Genomic DNA, 14,557 nt, shown 5'->3' with positions numbered 1-14,557 from the left:
GCTTTAAAAGAAAACAAGTAAATGAAAAAGAATACTGAAGCTTTTTACTAGCAAATAAATGCATGCGTAATAGCAATTCTGCATCTGGTCCTCATGTCTCAATGAGACAATATAATAAAGAGAAATGGTTAGGAGATAATGTTCTCTGAAAGCATTCACGTGTGTTATCAGCTGGAAAAGCTATAAAGATAAGACAAAACCAGACAGCACTTAGTAGGACAGGTTGCACCATGTCTCTTAGAATGGATAACCTTTTCATTTAGGTTAACTTAAGTCTGTGAGTGTGGCTGTTAGAACACATGATCCTATTAGGAGGGTAAAACTTCAAATTTGAAAATGTACATAGTTGTGTGTGTTGTTATTGAGTTAATAGGTTTTGGGGGTACTGGGGATGTGTTTTTTTTTTTCATTTTTGAGGGCTTTCAATAAAACAAAAAGTTTTGTAAGATGTGATATAGGCTCAAATGGATATGACAAGAAACAACTGTATAAAAGACCAACCTGCCAAACAGGCTATGCATGTAACACAAAAGCTGGAACTAGACATTTTCAAAAGCTGGAACTAGACATTTAACAAAAAAGCTGTTATACATAAAAGGTGGGAATAATAACGTTTTAATACAATGATGCTTTTTGTAATGTCTTTAAATGACAATGGTCTCACAGATAAATAAAAAAAGAAAGAGTAATGAATTATATTCAAAAGTGGAGTGACAACAGCTATGTTACTACTGGAGACGCACTTGGAAAGAACTGAACATGTGAATTTGATAAAAAATGGTTTTCAGGATGGTTTCTCAGCAGAATACCAGCAACAAAGGAAAAGAGGAGTACTTATATTAATTGCAAGCAGAGCTCCAATAGTGATAGAAAAAGATAAAAATGATAACGGTAGATTTGTAGTACTAAGGGGTTGCTGGCAAGGGAGAAGGATTACACTGGCATGTATTTATATTTCACCTAAAACTGCTATAATGGAGCTTAAGAAAATTCTGGGAGAAATAATCAGCTTCCATGAAAGAAATTACTTATAGGTGCGAACTGGAATTTGATTTGCAACACTGACGATTGATCTGGTGGCCCAGAAGGGAAAATATAACAAAAGAGGGTAGATTTTTGAAAATAATTCTGAAAATATTTGGCATGGAAGATGTGAATTCAGTAGTAGGAGTCTGGAGTTAATTTACACATTATTCAACAAGATACAAAAATTGGGCTAGGCTAAACAGAATTTACATTTCACAGGAACATGTGCATTTAACTGAAGGTCTTGATATGCATCCAATAACTATTTTAGATCATGCATCAATAATAACTAAAATAAAAACACAGGGTAATGAAATACAAATGGGACACTGGGACTCTCCAACCCATCTGTTGAAAAGAGACAAATTTAAGAAATGGGTAGTAGAAATCATTTAGGAGCTATTTAGAGAAGATAGAAATTGCTTCTGAAAATATAGCTAGGGGGTGGGATAAAATTTAAGTGGATATTAAAATAGTAGAAATAAAAGAAAGGGAGTGATGGCTAAGAAGTAACAATAATTATTTATAGGGACTGACAAAGATTAAATTATTGGAAATGGGGGAATCTCACAGAACAAGAAGAGGAGCAACTGCAGAATGCTAAAAAGAAAATAAGGGATTCCCTCAATAATATGCACAAGTTTAGAAAGATTTCTGTTAAACAACTTTTTTGATATAACTCTAGAGCACAAAATCTTTTAGCACAACAACCCAGGCAATAGAAAACAGAAAGGGCAGTGGATACGCTTAGGGAGCCTATAACAGAAAAGATAACAAGAGATCCTGCAGAAGTATTACGAATGTTTCAGAAATTTTATGAACAACTGTATAAAGCAGAGAAATATGGAAATCAAGAAAAAGTACAAATGGAAATGTTTATGGAAAAATGTGCCAAGGTTAGAGGTAGACAAGGGTCAGTTACTAACAGTTAGGATAGGAGGAGATGAGATAAAAATGGTGATGTACAACCAATCTACAGGAAAGTCCCCAAGAACACATGGTATATTCCTGTGGAAGTTTGGAAGCTAGGAGGGAAAAACTGACAGAGATCTGGAAGGTTTTGCTGAACAGTATAAGAGAAGTACCAACATCCTGGAAGAAATCGGTGATAGCTGTAACAACTAAAGAGGGTAAAGATCCATCAGATCCAGCTTCAAAAAAGTGCTTATGTCTATAATGGCTAAAAGAATGGCAAAATTGATGCCAAAATTGATAGATGTGGATCAATGTGGTTTTCTGGAGGGGAGGCAAACATTCAACAACATTAACAGAACACTAATGATCAAGAGGGAAGCAAAATGAAAGAAAATACCACTATTCTTTGTGGGTCTTGATGCAGAGCTGGCATTTGACAGAGTAAGCTAGGATTTTCTGAACAGGGCAATGAAACCATTTATATTCCATGATAAAATTATAACGTTGATTAGGAAGCTACATGAGGGATCGGAGGCAAAAATTAAAGTTGGTAGGTTCCTCTCTGATAATTTCTGCTTGAGCAGAGGAACCAGGCAGGGTGTCCTCTTCCCCCTTTATTTGCATTACATTTAGAACCACTGGCAAAGAAAATAAGGGACTGAGAAACTCGAGGACAGTTTCATATCTTTTAGGGATATAAAATTAATGAATCTAAAACAAAGGCAATAGTGGTAAATTATGTACCCACACGCAGATTGGTTCAGCAATACCCATATTTATAGGGACATGATAAAATGAAGTATTTAGGAGTACAAATTAAAAATGATTCTGGTGTGTCAGCTAAGGGTATGTGGGAAGAGACTGTACAAAAGATAATACAAAAACTGAGAAATTGGAAGCTCTTTTATATGGATATGGATAGTAAGATGCAAGCAGTTAAAATGTTTTTAGTCCCTTTAGTCTTATACACAGGTCAGGCATATTTGTATCAACTAGAGCAGTAGTTGTGAATAGCAATTAATAAAGAGCTGAAGGATTTTATCTGGGAGGGGTACATGGCAAGAGTCAGTTGGGATAAACTGGTTCTTCCAACAGAACAAGGTGGATTGGGATTACCTGATTTAAAGGGGTACTTCAGCACTACACAGTTAAGGCTTTTATACATACCACAAGCATATAATTCAATGTGGAAAGGGATGATGATGAAACATGGGGGTTGCTCAAGAAACAAGGAGAGACTGGGATTTTGGATGCAGACCTTTTAAAGACAATAATAAAAATACAGAATATTATATTCATAAAGTAGAAGAAAGTAGTCTAAGAACTAACTCAACATGGGAATGGAGAAAGGAGATTCTGCCTGTAAGAGGGACTTCAATTAGAGATACATACAACAGGCAAGAGGGGGCTCAATATTTTGGGAGAAAACTGGCAAAAGAACCAAGATATTAGGATCAAATAGAGAGGGAAAGGTAATAGAATTGGAAGATGCAAGAATTTATTTGGACTGCCGGTTAGAGATTGCCTTCCCTGTCAAGGACAGATATCAGAGTACAGGCACACAGAAAGAAATAGGGGGCCCTAAATCAAAGCCCAGCACTGGTAGCATTTTTAGTAGAATCTAGAGTGGAAGTTGCTGTTAAAAAAAGGAATAATTAGTACAGCATATAAAATATTGCATGATAACTATAAGAATCAATCAGAGGAGGTTAGAAAGGATTGGGAAGAGAGATTGCATAAACAAATCAGAAAGGAACAATGAGGGGATATATGCTTGTTTCACAAATATGCAACCATATCTAGAAGATTTAGGATTTTTGCTTGGAAATGTTTACATAGATATTTTTACCCCAAGTAGACTCCAGAGAATTTTTCCTCAGGTAGACAGCAAATGTTGGAGGTGTAATGGGGAAGAAAGGGGTAAATGGGAAAATATTTTCTGGGAGTGTAATTAGTTGGCAGACTTTAAGGATTCCCTGCAGAATACTCTTAAGTGAATAACATAAATAACCATAAGTGTCAGTGGTGCAACAGATAACACACTCACCTTTGGTGCAGAAGGCTGTGGATTCTATTTCCACACCAGGTCAATTGATTGCTGACACTGCAGTGCAGCATAAGGGGTACTGAACTCCTGAGTGTGCCTTCCTTCAGATCAGATGTTAAACTGAAGCCCCATTTGTTTAAGTTGGTGGTAGCTTAGGTAGATGTAAAAGATCCCACTGCACATATCCAAAAGATACTGGGTGAACAAATTGGTGTAATTAGGGAAATTATTTTTCTGAGCAATGATGCAGAATTGGAATTGGCCAGACATAATAAGGCCTTGCTGAGTCTAATTATGGTGGCTGCCAAAAACCAATTTATAGAAAATGGACATCAAAGTCTAATCTGTACTACAAGTAGTGAATATAGTAACAGAGATAAAACAACTGGTATTGGGATCTTTAGAAAAGGGTAGGAGCAAACTACACAGGAAGAAGTGATAACTGTGGGAACAATACATGTTGGTGTGGAATGAGGTTTAAAAATAAGGCCGGATTTGAATGAGTTATGTAATATCTGAAGGACAACAATTGGGTAATTTACAAGTGATGTATAATGTTTGCAACTAAAATTATGTCAATACGGTTTGTGATGTAAAATACTTGCAACTAAGATGACGTTAATATTGTTTGTTTTCATTTATATAAATGTATGATTGCCAATGTCATAAGTGCTAATTTAACAAAGATGTTTATTGTTTTAAAAAAAACTAAATGTGCTGCAGAATTCTGCTCTAGTTTAACTGGTACAGTACCCAGACAGATATCCCAGAGTAAAGAGCACTGAAGTAGTGACGCCATGATCATTCCAAAGTATGTGCCATTGTCAAATTTATCTAATGGATGAAGGCGCCTGATACAGGTGATATACTTTTGAGCAAAAAAAGAGGACTCATCTACAGGTAATATCTTCTCCAACACTGTATGTGAGTCAGCAACAGTCATTACAAGCGTGTGCATCTTAGACAGAAAGTCTCTATGAAGTCTAAGTTGCATAAATAAGGCCTAAACCACCACAAGAATGTACCATGACATGAATATACATGGCTTCTGTCTTAACCAGGTTAAGCTTAAGTGACTTCATCCAGCCAGCAATGACATTTAAACAGTCTTGTAGGGAATCAAAAGAAGCCTGACAGTCCTAAGGAAGTACAGCTGACTGCCATCTGCATTACAATGATAGCAAAGACCTCCTCCCTCATAGAAGTTTAAAAACCCAGTATAAAGATAGTCCTTAACCTACATTCCTCAGGGATGGCATGAGTCACAGTGTATGACAATGAGGAATTTATCCCAGATACAACCTTCTACTTCTAACCAGACATGTTCAAGCAAACCTCTTGAGGGCAGCTGTTGACAACCCAAAGTGGGAGTTAATCAATTTTAAGACAGTCTCACTCAGTCCCTGGCATTCAGAAGATGTGTACCTGAAATGATGGTATGTCCATAAGGGGTCATCTGTGTATATACCATGGGTCTCCATTTCAGGATTTTTAAGGTATTACAAAGGTGAGGACTCCAGCTTTGTTGGGACTTTCTTGTAATTTTTACCAAACGGTTTGTCTCTGTGACGTTTTATCTTTTGGTTTAGAAGCTGAACATTGAGACTGAAGGAAAAATAGTGGAATAAGTTAGCAGCTTCAACTTTCTGGGAGATTTGGTTTCAGAAAAGGTAAGTCTGAGTGAGAAAGTCAAAGCTAGAGTCATAGTTGTTGCTGCCAACTTACATAAAGTGTCATGGGTACTACCTGACAGAATGCAAAAGGTGAAAAGTTAAGTATACAAAACAAAAGTGTGACCAGTATTTCTGTATGGCACAGAAACCTGGGCAGTGAAGGCAGGACGCCTAAAAAACCTTCAGGTCATAGAGATGATGTGACTAAGATGGGTAACTAGGATGTGCATTATGGGAAAGACAAATCAGAGCATAAGCCTAACTAGCCCCAACTGCAGACAAGGTGAAAAAGAAGAGATTACAGTGGTTAAGTTACATGTGCAGGAAAGCAGAACAGTTCAGTAAAATAGACTTGGGAGAAACAGGAAATAAAATGAGAGATGGATGAATTATGCGAGAGAAGACATGCAACAGTCAGGCACAACTGTGGAAGAAGGGAGGAGAGTGGCTCCAAACTGACAGATGTGGCGACAGTTGACAACACTTCAACCCCATGTAGAAAATCAGAAAAGAAGTTGACAATGATACCAGAAGTGAAAGCAATATAAGACCAGGTAATGGGTGATAGGCATTGGCACTTAGTGATGCACCTTCCAAAGGAGCATTTTGGCTGGGAAAGGCTTGGTACAAGCACCAATCCCTTGTCTTTGAGGGTGCACTTCCACACCTGGCAGGGCAGGTACCACAACATGTCAAATCACTAGATGATATTAAGGGAGTGACCTACCAGCCCTTGTAGAGACTCCTTACTCTGAGCCATCAGACCCTGTCGTGTCTGATGGAGGGTTGGGAGGAAAAACTGAAAACCCCAAGTGAAATCACTGACCACCTGCTAAGGCACTTGAGGGATGACTCCCTGGATACAGACCACTCACACATATATTTTAGCCACTTAGATAGGGATGGCCAGTGTTTACATCTGTAAATGCATCCCCAAGGTGACTGCTGGGGTGCAGCACATGAAGCGTTTGTGTTTTCTGCCCTCAATACTGAATTATCTCAGAAGACGACCTGCCTCCAGAAGTGTGTGACAAATGTCTTGACTTCAAACTGTTTTTCTACAGTACTCCAGTACTGGTTTCGGATTACACAAAGTGCTTTTCTGCATCCATCAGATGGGTTCTCTCAACCATCAACATCTTATGAAATACAAATTAGTCCTGGAGGATTTGCACTGCATCTTTGATGGATGGGTTAAAATGTCATTGCGCTTCATGTTTCTCCTTTAGACAGTAGAAAAAGTGACAAAGTACTGGCTCATAGAAGGGCTTCCACACTGGCACTTTGAGGGTTTGTACTTCTTAAATAGTGAATACAACAATTTCTACTGAGAATGCAAGGACCAAAATCTAAACTGTGTGAGAGGCAAAAAGCAGCAAGTGGGCACAGGACTATCCATGCTTTCCTGTTCTACTATGTGATGCCACAGAATGCACTGACATTCCAAACCAGAAAATAAGTATACCTGTCTGTACATTTTAACTTCATACCCATAGCAACCCCATAACTACTCATTCACACTGTTATAATTCTCTTCCCACCATGAAGTATCAAATAAATCAAATTATCAAAAAAATTATATCATACCTGCTATATCAACTAACTGGAAATTAGCATGGGTCTACAAGAATAAAAAAATATACAAGATTCAAGAATCTGAAAAACTTCACCCAGGACAAGGATACTGAGACCCACCTCTGGAGCCAGGCCTAGGAGTTTTGCTCCATGGTGTGTCTGGTGGCCTGGTGAACTATGATGTTTGGCTTGAAAAATCTGCATGAAGCTGCCATAAGGAGTCATCATCACTGAACAAAGGTGGGGGCAGATTACCATGAAGGGAACCAGAGCTAGATTTAGTTGGTCTCATTACAGTACACAAGTTCTGAAACCAGACTTCTCAAGTGGAGGTAGTCTCTCTCCCTACTCTGTTGCTGAGCCTGTGAAGACCCCCTAGGAAGATGTAGTGATACTCACCCCTCACTGGCTGGCTGCTGTTAAACTGGAGATTGTAACATTAAATGAAAGAGCCAACCCAGTGAGACTGTCAGCTGCAAAACAGTAAACTCTGTTACTTATACATTTTCGCCTGCATATTTAAACAAGTAATACAACAACATATTTAAACAAGTAACATGACAACAACATATTTAAATAACAAGTAATACGACAACAACATATTTAAATAACAAGTAATACGATGACAACATATTTAAATAACAAGCAATACGACGACAACATATTTAAACAAGTAATACGATGACAACATATTTAAATAAGTAATATGATGACAACATATTTAAATAACAAGTAATACGACAACAACATATTTAAACAAGTAATATGACAACAACATATTTAAAACCATCTTTCTTTTTCCAAACATAATCACAAAGAAATAGAACGTTAATAACAAATCAATGAAAATGAACACGTTAAAGTTGTAGCAATACAGTAAATGATGTTTCACTTTATTTTTAAAACAAAATATAAAAATGTATATTTACATATCTGACATCTTTTACATTTAACTGCTGTGCAATTAATGAAATTATCCCTAAAAATTGTGTAATCACTAGCATAACATTACCACAACATAAGAAAAGGAATACTGTTTTATCAAAATAAGTTGAAGTGCGCGCACACACACACACACACACACACACACACACACACACACACACACACACACACACACACACACACACACACACACACCAGTCATTTATAAGTGCAATAAAGCCTACATCTCATCCTTCTGATGAATTTACTTTCTGGTTACAGGCAGTATGGCATCAGCTCCTCAGATAGCTTTTATCTTTCCTGTTAGACAGTCTTCTCAGAAAGTGGAGGACAAGACAAAAATTTTGAGGGGAAAAGCTTGTCAAAGCTGTGGACAAGAAAAAAATCTCCGCTAGTATAAGATCAAGACTGCGGTGGTGGTGCTGCGGTAGCATTGTCACCTCATAGCAAGACGTTGTCCTGTTCGATTCTCAGCTAGAGCGTCTTCTGTGTGGAGGCATACGTAAATGGGGCGTGCCTTCATTGAAGGTTGTGCGTCAGGGTTGGTAACCTGGTACGTAAAAATCCACTACAATCATTAGCGGACCGGAGTTCCGCTGTGGCGACCCCTAACTGGGAAAAGCCGAAAGACACAAACAAACAAAGAGTATAAGATCAAATGGGTTCTTTGCTCATACCTCAACAAAGAGTTCTCTATTAAACTGCCTTGCTAGACAGTAGCAAACAGCTATACTAGCTCCTTGTCACAGTTAATAGAACACAAGTACTGACTGTCATTTAACTATTTAACTTAAATGACTGTGATACTTCTTGCAAGGACTGACTGGAGCCTCAGTTGCAGTGCTGATCACACATCCTAACACTTTGCACCTATGTCAACAGCCCAGTTTGCCCTACTGCATTCAGAAACTACTGTAAAACAACCTGTTAATGTTTGATAACAGCATGCAGAAATTCAAAAGTGCTTCACCCACCTTAGGAGCTGTTAGTAGTGATCAGTCTGCTGCCAAAGGTTATGTATATACCTCTCTGCATTCTACTCACATCTAGATTGCCAATTTGAGACATCTGTTTTTATTCATCAAAAGTAGAACAGTGCATTCAAATATAATCTCTTATGACAGAATGCCACATAAACAGACATTATAATAGCAAAAAAAAATTACCTTATCTATGTAAAAAATGTCTTCCTCTCTTTATAACAAAAATCTAAAATCTGTAATCAAGGAACTCAAACACACCACTACAAAATGTAAAGCAAGCAATGAAATAAAATGGACACCTTCACCAAGGACAACTGTAAGGTCTTTTTCAACTATATGATGAAACTCTGACGTGACACCCAGTACTGCAACCAGCTGTTGAGCCATAACCCATGACATAGCTAATAAATTCAGTTGAATTTCACACCACCCACCCTCTTCCTACTCTTCCTTTCTAATACTATCGCTCTCTCACAAACACATTAAATCAAATCTTGCAAGCAATATAAAAAATAAATAAATAAATAAAAACTAAAAAAGCTCTATAGAGCCACAACCTGGATGCCTCCTTGTCAACACAGTTTTGCCAACCCCGTCCTGGAAATATTCATCATTAGCTCCTGCATGGGTTGCATACGGACCTGGATAACCAACAGGAATGTCACTGCACAAGGACAGCCTAATGGCTGACCTTGGTAACTACAGTCATATGCAAAATAGACAAACTTACAAACAATAAATGAACAGGTGACCTACAAACCCTTCACTGTAATCAATCTGGTTTCATGAAGGGTAGATCCTGTGTTTTCAATCAAGTCTACTCCTTTGAAAAATTTAACAAAAACATAAAAAAGGGACAAATCTCTCCACGTTGCCTATTTAACCTGGCAAAGGCCTATGATAGTATTATTTATTTTGGTATTATTAACAAACTCATCGATGCAACCATCAACACCTATGATGTCCACTGGATAGCCACCTGGTACAAACACTAACTGAACATATACAGTGAAGGTATGTGGCACTTCGTACACTCAGTGAAATGGCACGAACAATATATCATATGGCTCAGTCCTAGGCCTCTCTACTTTGACATCTACTTCTCCGACATGGATATTAAAGGGCTATGGTTAACCAAGTTTGCTCATGACTATAAACTGGGCTTCATCCTTATACCCAGTATAAATAAACGGAAACTGTGGAAAAAATGCCAAAAATGTACTAATAACCAAAAATAAGGCACTGGAAGGTTCACCAGAATAAAATCCACCACTTTATTGAGCACACACTGTAAAGTTCAAATGAGACACATACAGAACGTTTTAACTGAATCACAGTGTTTCCATCAATGTAACGCCTTCAAATGACTGTTCCGATGGCATACCAACTTCTGCAACCCCTTTTATAGAAATCCAACAATCCCCAATTAATCAATTAACTAGTTGTTCACATTTAAAACACAGTATAACAATGTTAAATACATAAAAATGAAATGCTATGAATGAAAACTCCTTCTTAAAAACCATTAAAAGGACAAGTATAAATCCACATAATAAATAAATAGCAAATAAACCAATAGACATTGAATACAAACCAATAAAACTGTAAAAAAAAAAATAGAGAAATATATTATATACAGTTTTACATGATAAAGTCAATGATTTTTAAGAAGGAGTTTTCATTCACAGCATTTAATTTTTATGTATTTAACACTGTTATACTGTCTTTAAAATACTGTGTGTAAAAACTGTGAACCTTCCAGTCTTTTATACCCAGTGCAGACAATCATATTCTCCAATAATAGCCTGACCATGCCAACACTAGATGTACTAACCAGAGGCTCAAGCTCAGTGCCAAAAAAATCTAGCACAGTATAATTTAGTAAACTAGACTATACAAATATATTTGATGTAAACGGCACCCCTCTTAAAATTAGCATTGTCACTAAGACCAACTTATCTTTGGCTATTTACTGATCATAGTTTAAAAAATGAGTGTCTTATTCAGCTAATTACTAAAGGTATATCATCTAAATGAAAATAAATCCCAACCCCTACTATTCATTCCTCATCAGGTCCTTTATAGAATACAATGCCTCTTTCTACATGTCTCTATCCAAACACCTTGTCTAATTTGAAAGCCCCCTGTATTCCTAACTAAAAAAACAGTACTAAGCTCTGACCCAGATCAAGTAAAAACCCTGTCACGTTACTCCATCTCATACATGCTTTGGCATGATTACCCATACTTAACCTTCCATGCCACAATATCATGTTACTCCATCTCACACATGCTTTGGCATGATTACCCATACTTAACCTTCCATGCCACAATATCATGTTACTCCATCTCATACATGCTTTGGCATGATTACCCATACTTAACCTTCCATGCCACAATATCACGTTACTCCATCTCATACATGCTTTGGCATGATTACCCATACTTAATCTTCCATGCCACAATATCATGTTACTCCATCTCATACATGCTTTGGCATGATTACCCATACAACCTTCCATGCTACAATATCATGTCACTCCATCTCACACATGCTTTGGCATGATTACCCATACTTAACCTTCCATGCCACAATATCACGTTACTCCATCTCACACATGCTTTGGCATGATTACCCATACTAAACCTTCCATGCCACAATATCATGTTACTCCATCTCATACATGCTTTGGCATGATGACCCATACTTAACCTTCCATGCCACAATATCATGTTACTCCATCTCATACATGCTTTGGCATGATTACCCATACTTAACCTTCCATGCCACAATATCACGTTACTCCATCTCAAACATGCTTTGGCATGATTACCCAATACTTAACCTTCCATGCCACAATATCACGTTACTCCATCTCATACATGCTTTGGCATGATTACCCATACTTAACCTTCCATGCCACAATATAATGTTACTCCATCTCATACATGCTTTGGCATGATTACCTATCCTTAACCTTCCATGCCACAATATCACGTTACTCCATCTCATACATGCTTTGGCATGATTACCCATACTTAACCTTCCATGCCACAATATCACGTTACTCCATCTCATACATGCTTTGGCATGATTACCCATACTTAACCTTCCATGCCACAATATCACGTTACTCCATCTCATACATGCTTTGGCATGATTACCCATACTTAACCTTCCATGCCACAATATCACGTTACTCCATCTCATACATGTTTTGGCATGATTACCCATACTTAACCTTCCATGCCACAATATCACGTTACTCCATCTCATACATGCTTTGGCATGATTACCCATACTTAACCTTCCATGCCACAACATTCCTTGTCCTACTTGACATCCTTTACTTCCAGAAGACAAGTAATAGTATGAATATGTGATCCAAAGATCTGAATCTTCAGTCTAACATTAATAGGATCCATTGCGCTACTTGCATGACAGATACCTGATGTTACCTATTCCCTAACTCTGGAACAGACTACCCCTGGATGTCAACCAATGCAGATCACTGGCCAACTTTAAAAGCAGTCCTGATGACTGGACTGCTATTCACAAACTCCCACTTAGGGTAAGCAGAACAGCTCTTCTTGATATTGAGCTAGGGAAGCTTTTTTTTGTGTTGCAAGAAATCTGGACAAAGCCACAAATAAAAGTGTGTCAAAGGTCTAAAAATATGTAAAATCTTTTAATATTGTTCTTACAAACTTAAACATTTGATAGAAAAACAGATTTTGCATTAGCACAAATTTTCTGAAGGGTATGAAATCTGAAACTCAAATGTCTTGTCATTTTCTAACTTCAGTCTTTACTAATTTACCACAAATTTGCTAGAAAACAACAATCTTATGACATATGGACCAAAAATATGAGGCAAAAACCTGGACATTCTGCGAAAATCTGTACTGTTGAGAGGTATGGATCTGTCTTACTACATGTCACAGTTAAATCTTCTACAACCTTTAGATGATGCAGCAATCAGCACCAAACCCTTCCAGATGCAATGCTTTCTCTTTATCCACAATGCTCCCTCTCTACATCAGTATTATTTGAGACACTACATAAGGTGCAAGATGGGCATTTTGAGCCGCACCTCTTAATTGTTTTGCGGGAGCTTGAAAGGTTTCTGTCAAGTGATTTGTCACTACACTAATGACTGTTACTTAAATGAATGACTGCAGATATTATCCTCAAGCCATGTACTTACATACAGGCTCACTTAAGAATGTGTCAGAACCAAATGTAAAAATATATTTTACCTCACAGTGCTTACTGGATCTTAGGAAAGAAATTTTGGGCATGACAGAAGGCAAAAATCGAACTAGAACTTGCCTAGTTTCTGTTAGCAACAGCTTGATTTAGACAAAGAGTGGAATGAGACAGAAAATACGTTAAACAAGGCAGGAGATGTCATAAGAAATAAATGCTTCGTTATCAGAACTGTGAGGCTACAAAGTTTGACTTTAAAAAAAATACAGTGAAAGTGAAAAACTACTGTAACATCACTAAAGTATTTTGCATAACTCTGTCTCACCAACATTCCTGGTACCTACATGCATATATGTGTATAGACTCCAAGATCACTGTACCTCGGAAAAATAATGCTTTTACTACGATTCCCAATACTCATATTTATAATCTTATTTCTCCAGGGATTGCTATTCTAGGTCTTGGCATTTCAGCAGGAACCTGAAATAAAAATACCCAAGTATGCTAAAAGAAAAGATTACAGCTCTAGGAATTTCAACAGGAAACTGAACTGAAATAAAAGCCTTGTGAGACTTGGAGCATAGCTGGTAAAGCTAACAAGCAAAATCTATGCAAAGAAATACATGCATGGGTTGTTCAAATGTAATGAGCAAAGAGTTTACTAATTCAGAAAGTAAAAAGTTCTAAACATAATACAAGAAAAGAAAACCGTGTCACACAATTTATACCCAGCATGCAAAGTGCAAGGACCCTTACTTACTTCTGCTGCAAGGTAGTTTCCTGTTGCCAAGTGCTTAAATCGAAAAAGACTGTTCCAATGGCCAGCTCCACCTCTACATGGGTCATGATGCACAACCTGGGTAAGAAAAAAAAAAAAATCAGATGAAATCCTATCTTTACAGCCACTGCCAGTCTGTAACCACCTGCATCTCATCTTTAGAAAGTTGACAGATCTGCAATATCAGCCCTAATGGCACTGCAATAGGAGTATGTTACACACATAGGAGGTGCTCTGTGGTCACCCAGAAAAAGAAATACAAAACTTTCGAGTAAGTGAGCACACAGTCCACACTGTCTGTCTGGACCTTACATTTACATTTTATAGGTTAGTAGTAGTAGAAACCAGGTTCTCTCACCATGAAGCACTTAGAATATTTAACAAAAAGTCCAATTCCACCAACAT

The 14,557-nt window shown here is 37.5% G+C and overlaps 1 protein-coding gene across 2 annotated transcripts in view; it reads right to left on the bottom strand.

Moving 5' to 3' along the window:
• Window positions 1-14,557, bottom strand: part of ITPR2 (inositol 1,4,5-trisphosphate receptor type 2) — a 2,416,542-nt gene that overhangs the window by 1,590,593 nt on the left and 811,392 nt on the right. For both annotated transcript variants that reach the window (XM_044087657.1, XM_044087658.1), the window contains exon 9: window positions 14,135-14,230. In XM_044087657.1, the coding sequence (XP_043943592.1) occupies window positions 14,135-14,230 (96 nt within the window). The remainder of the gene's footprint in view (window positions 1-14,134; window positions 14,231-14,557) is intronic.

This window comes from Protopterus annectens, chromosome 11.part0 (genome assembly GCF_019279795.1).
Source record: "Protopterus annectens isolate FY-2018-M chromosome 11.part0, PAN1.0, whole genome shotgun sequence".
Classification (NCBI taxonomy): Eukaryota; Metazoa; Chordata; order Ceratodontiformes; family Protopteridae; genus Protopterus; species Protopterus annectens.
Note: the sequence above shows the minus strand (reverse complement) of the source record. Positions and strands in the feature narration are given on the sequence as shown.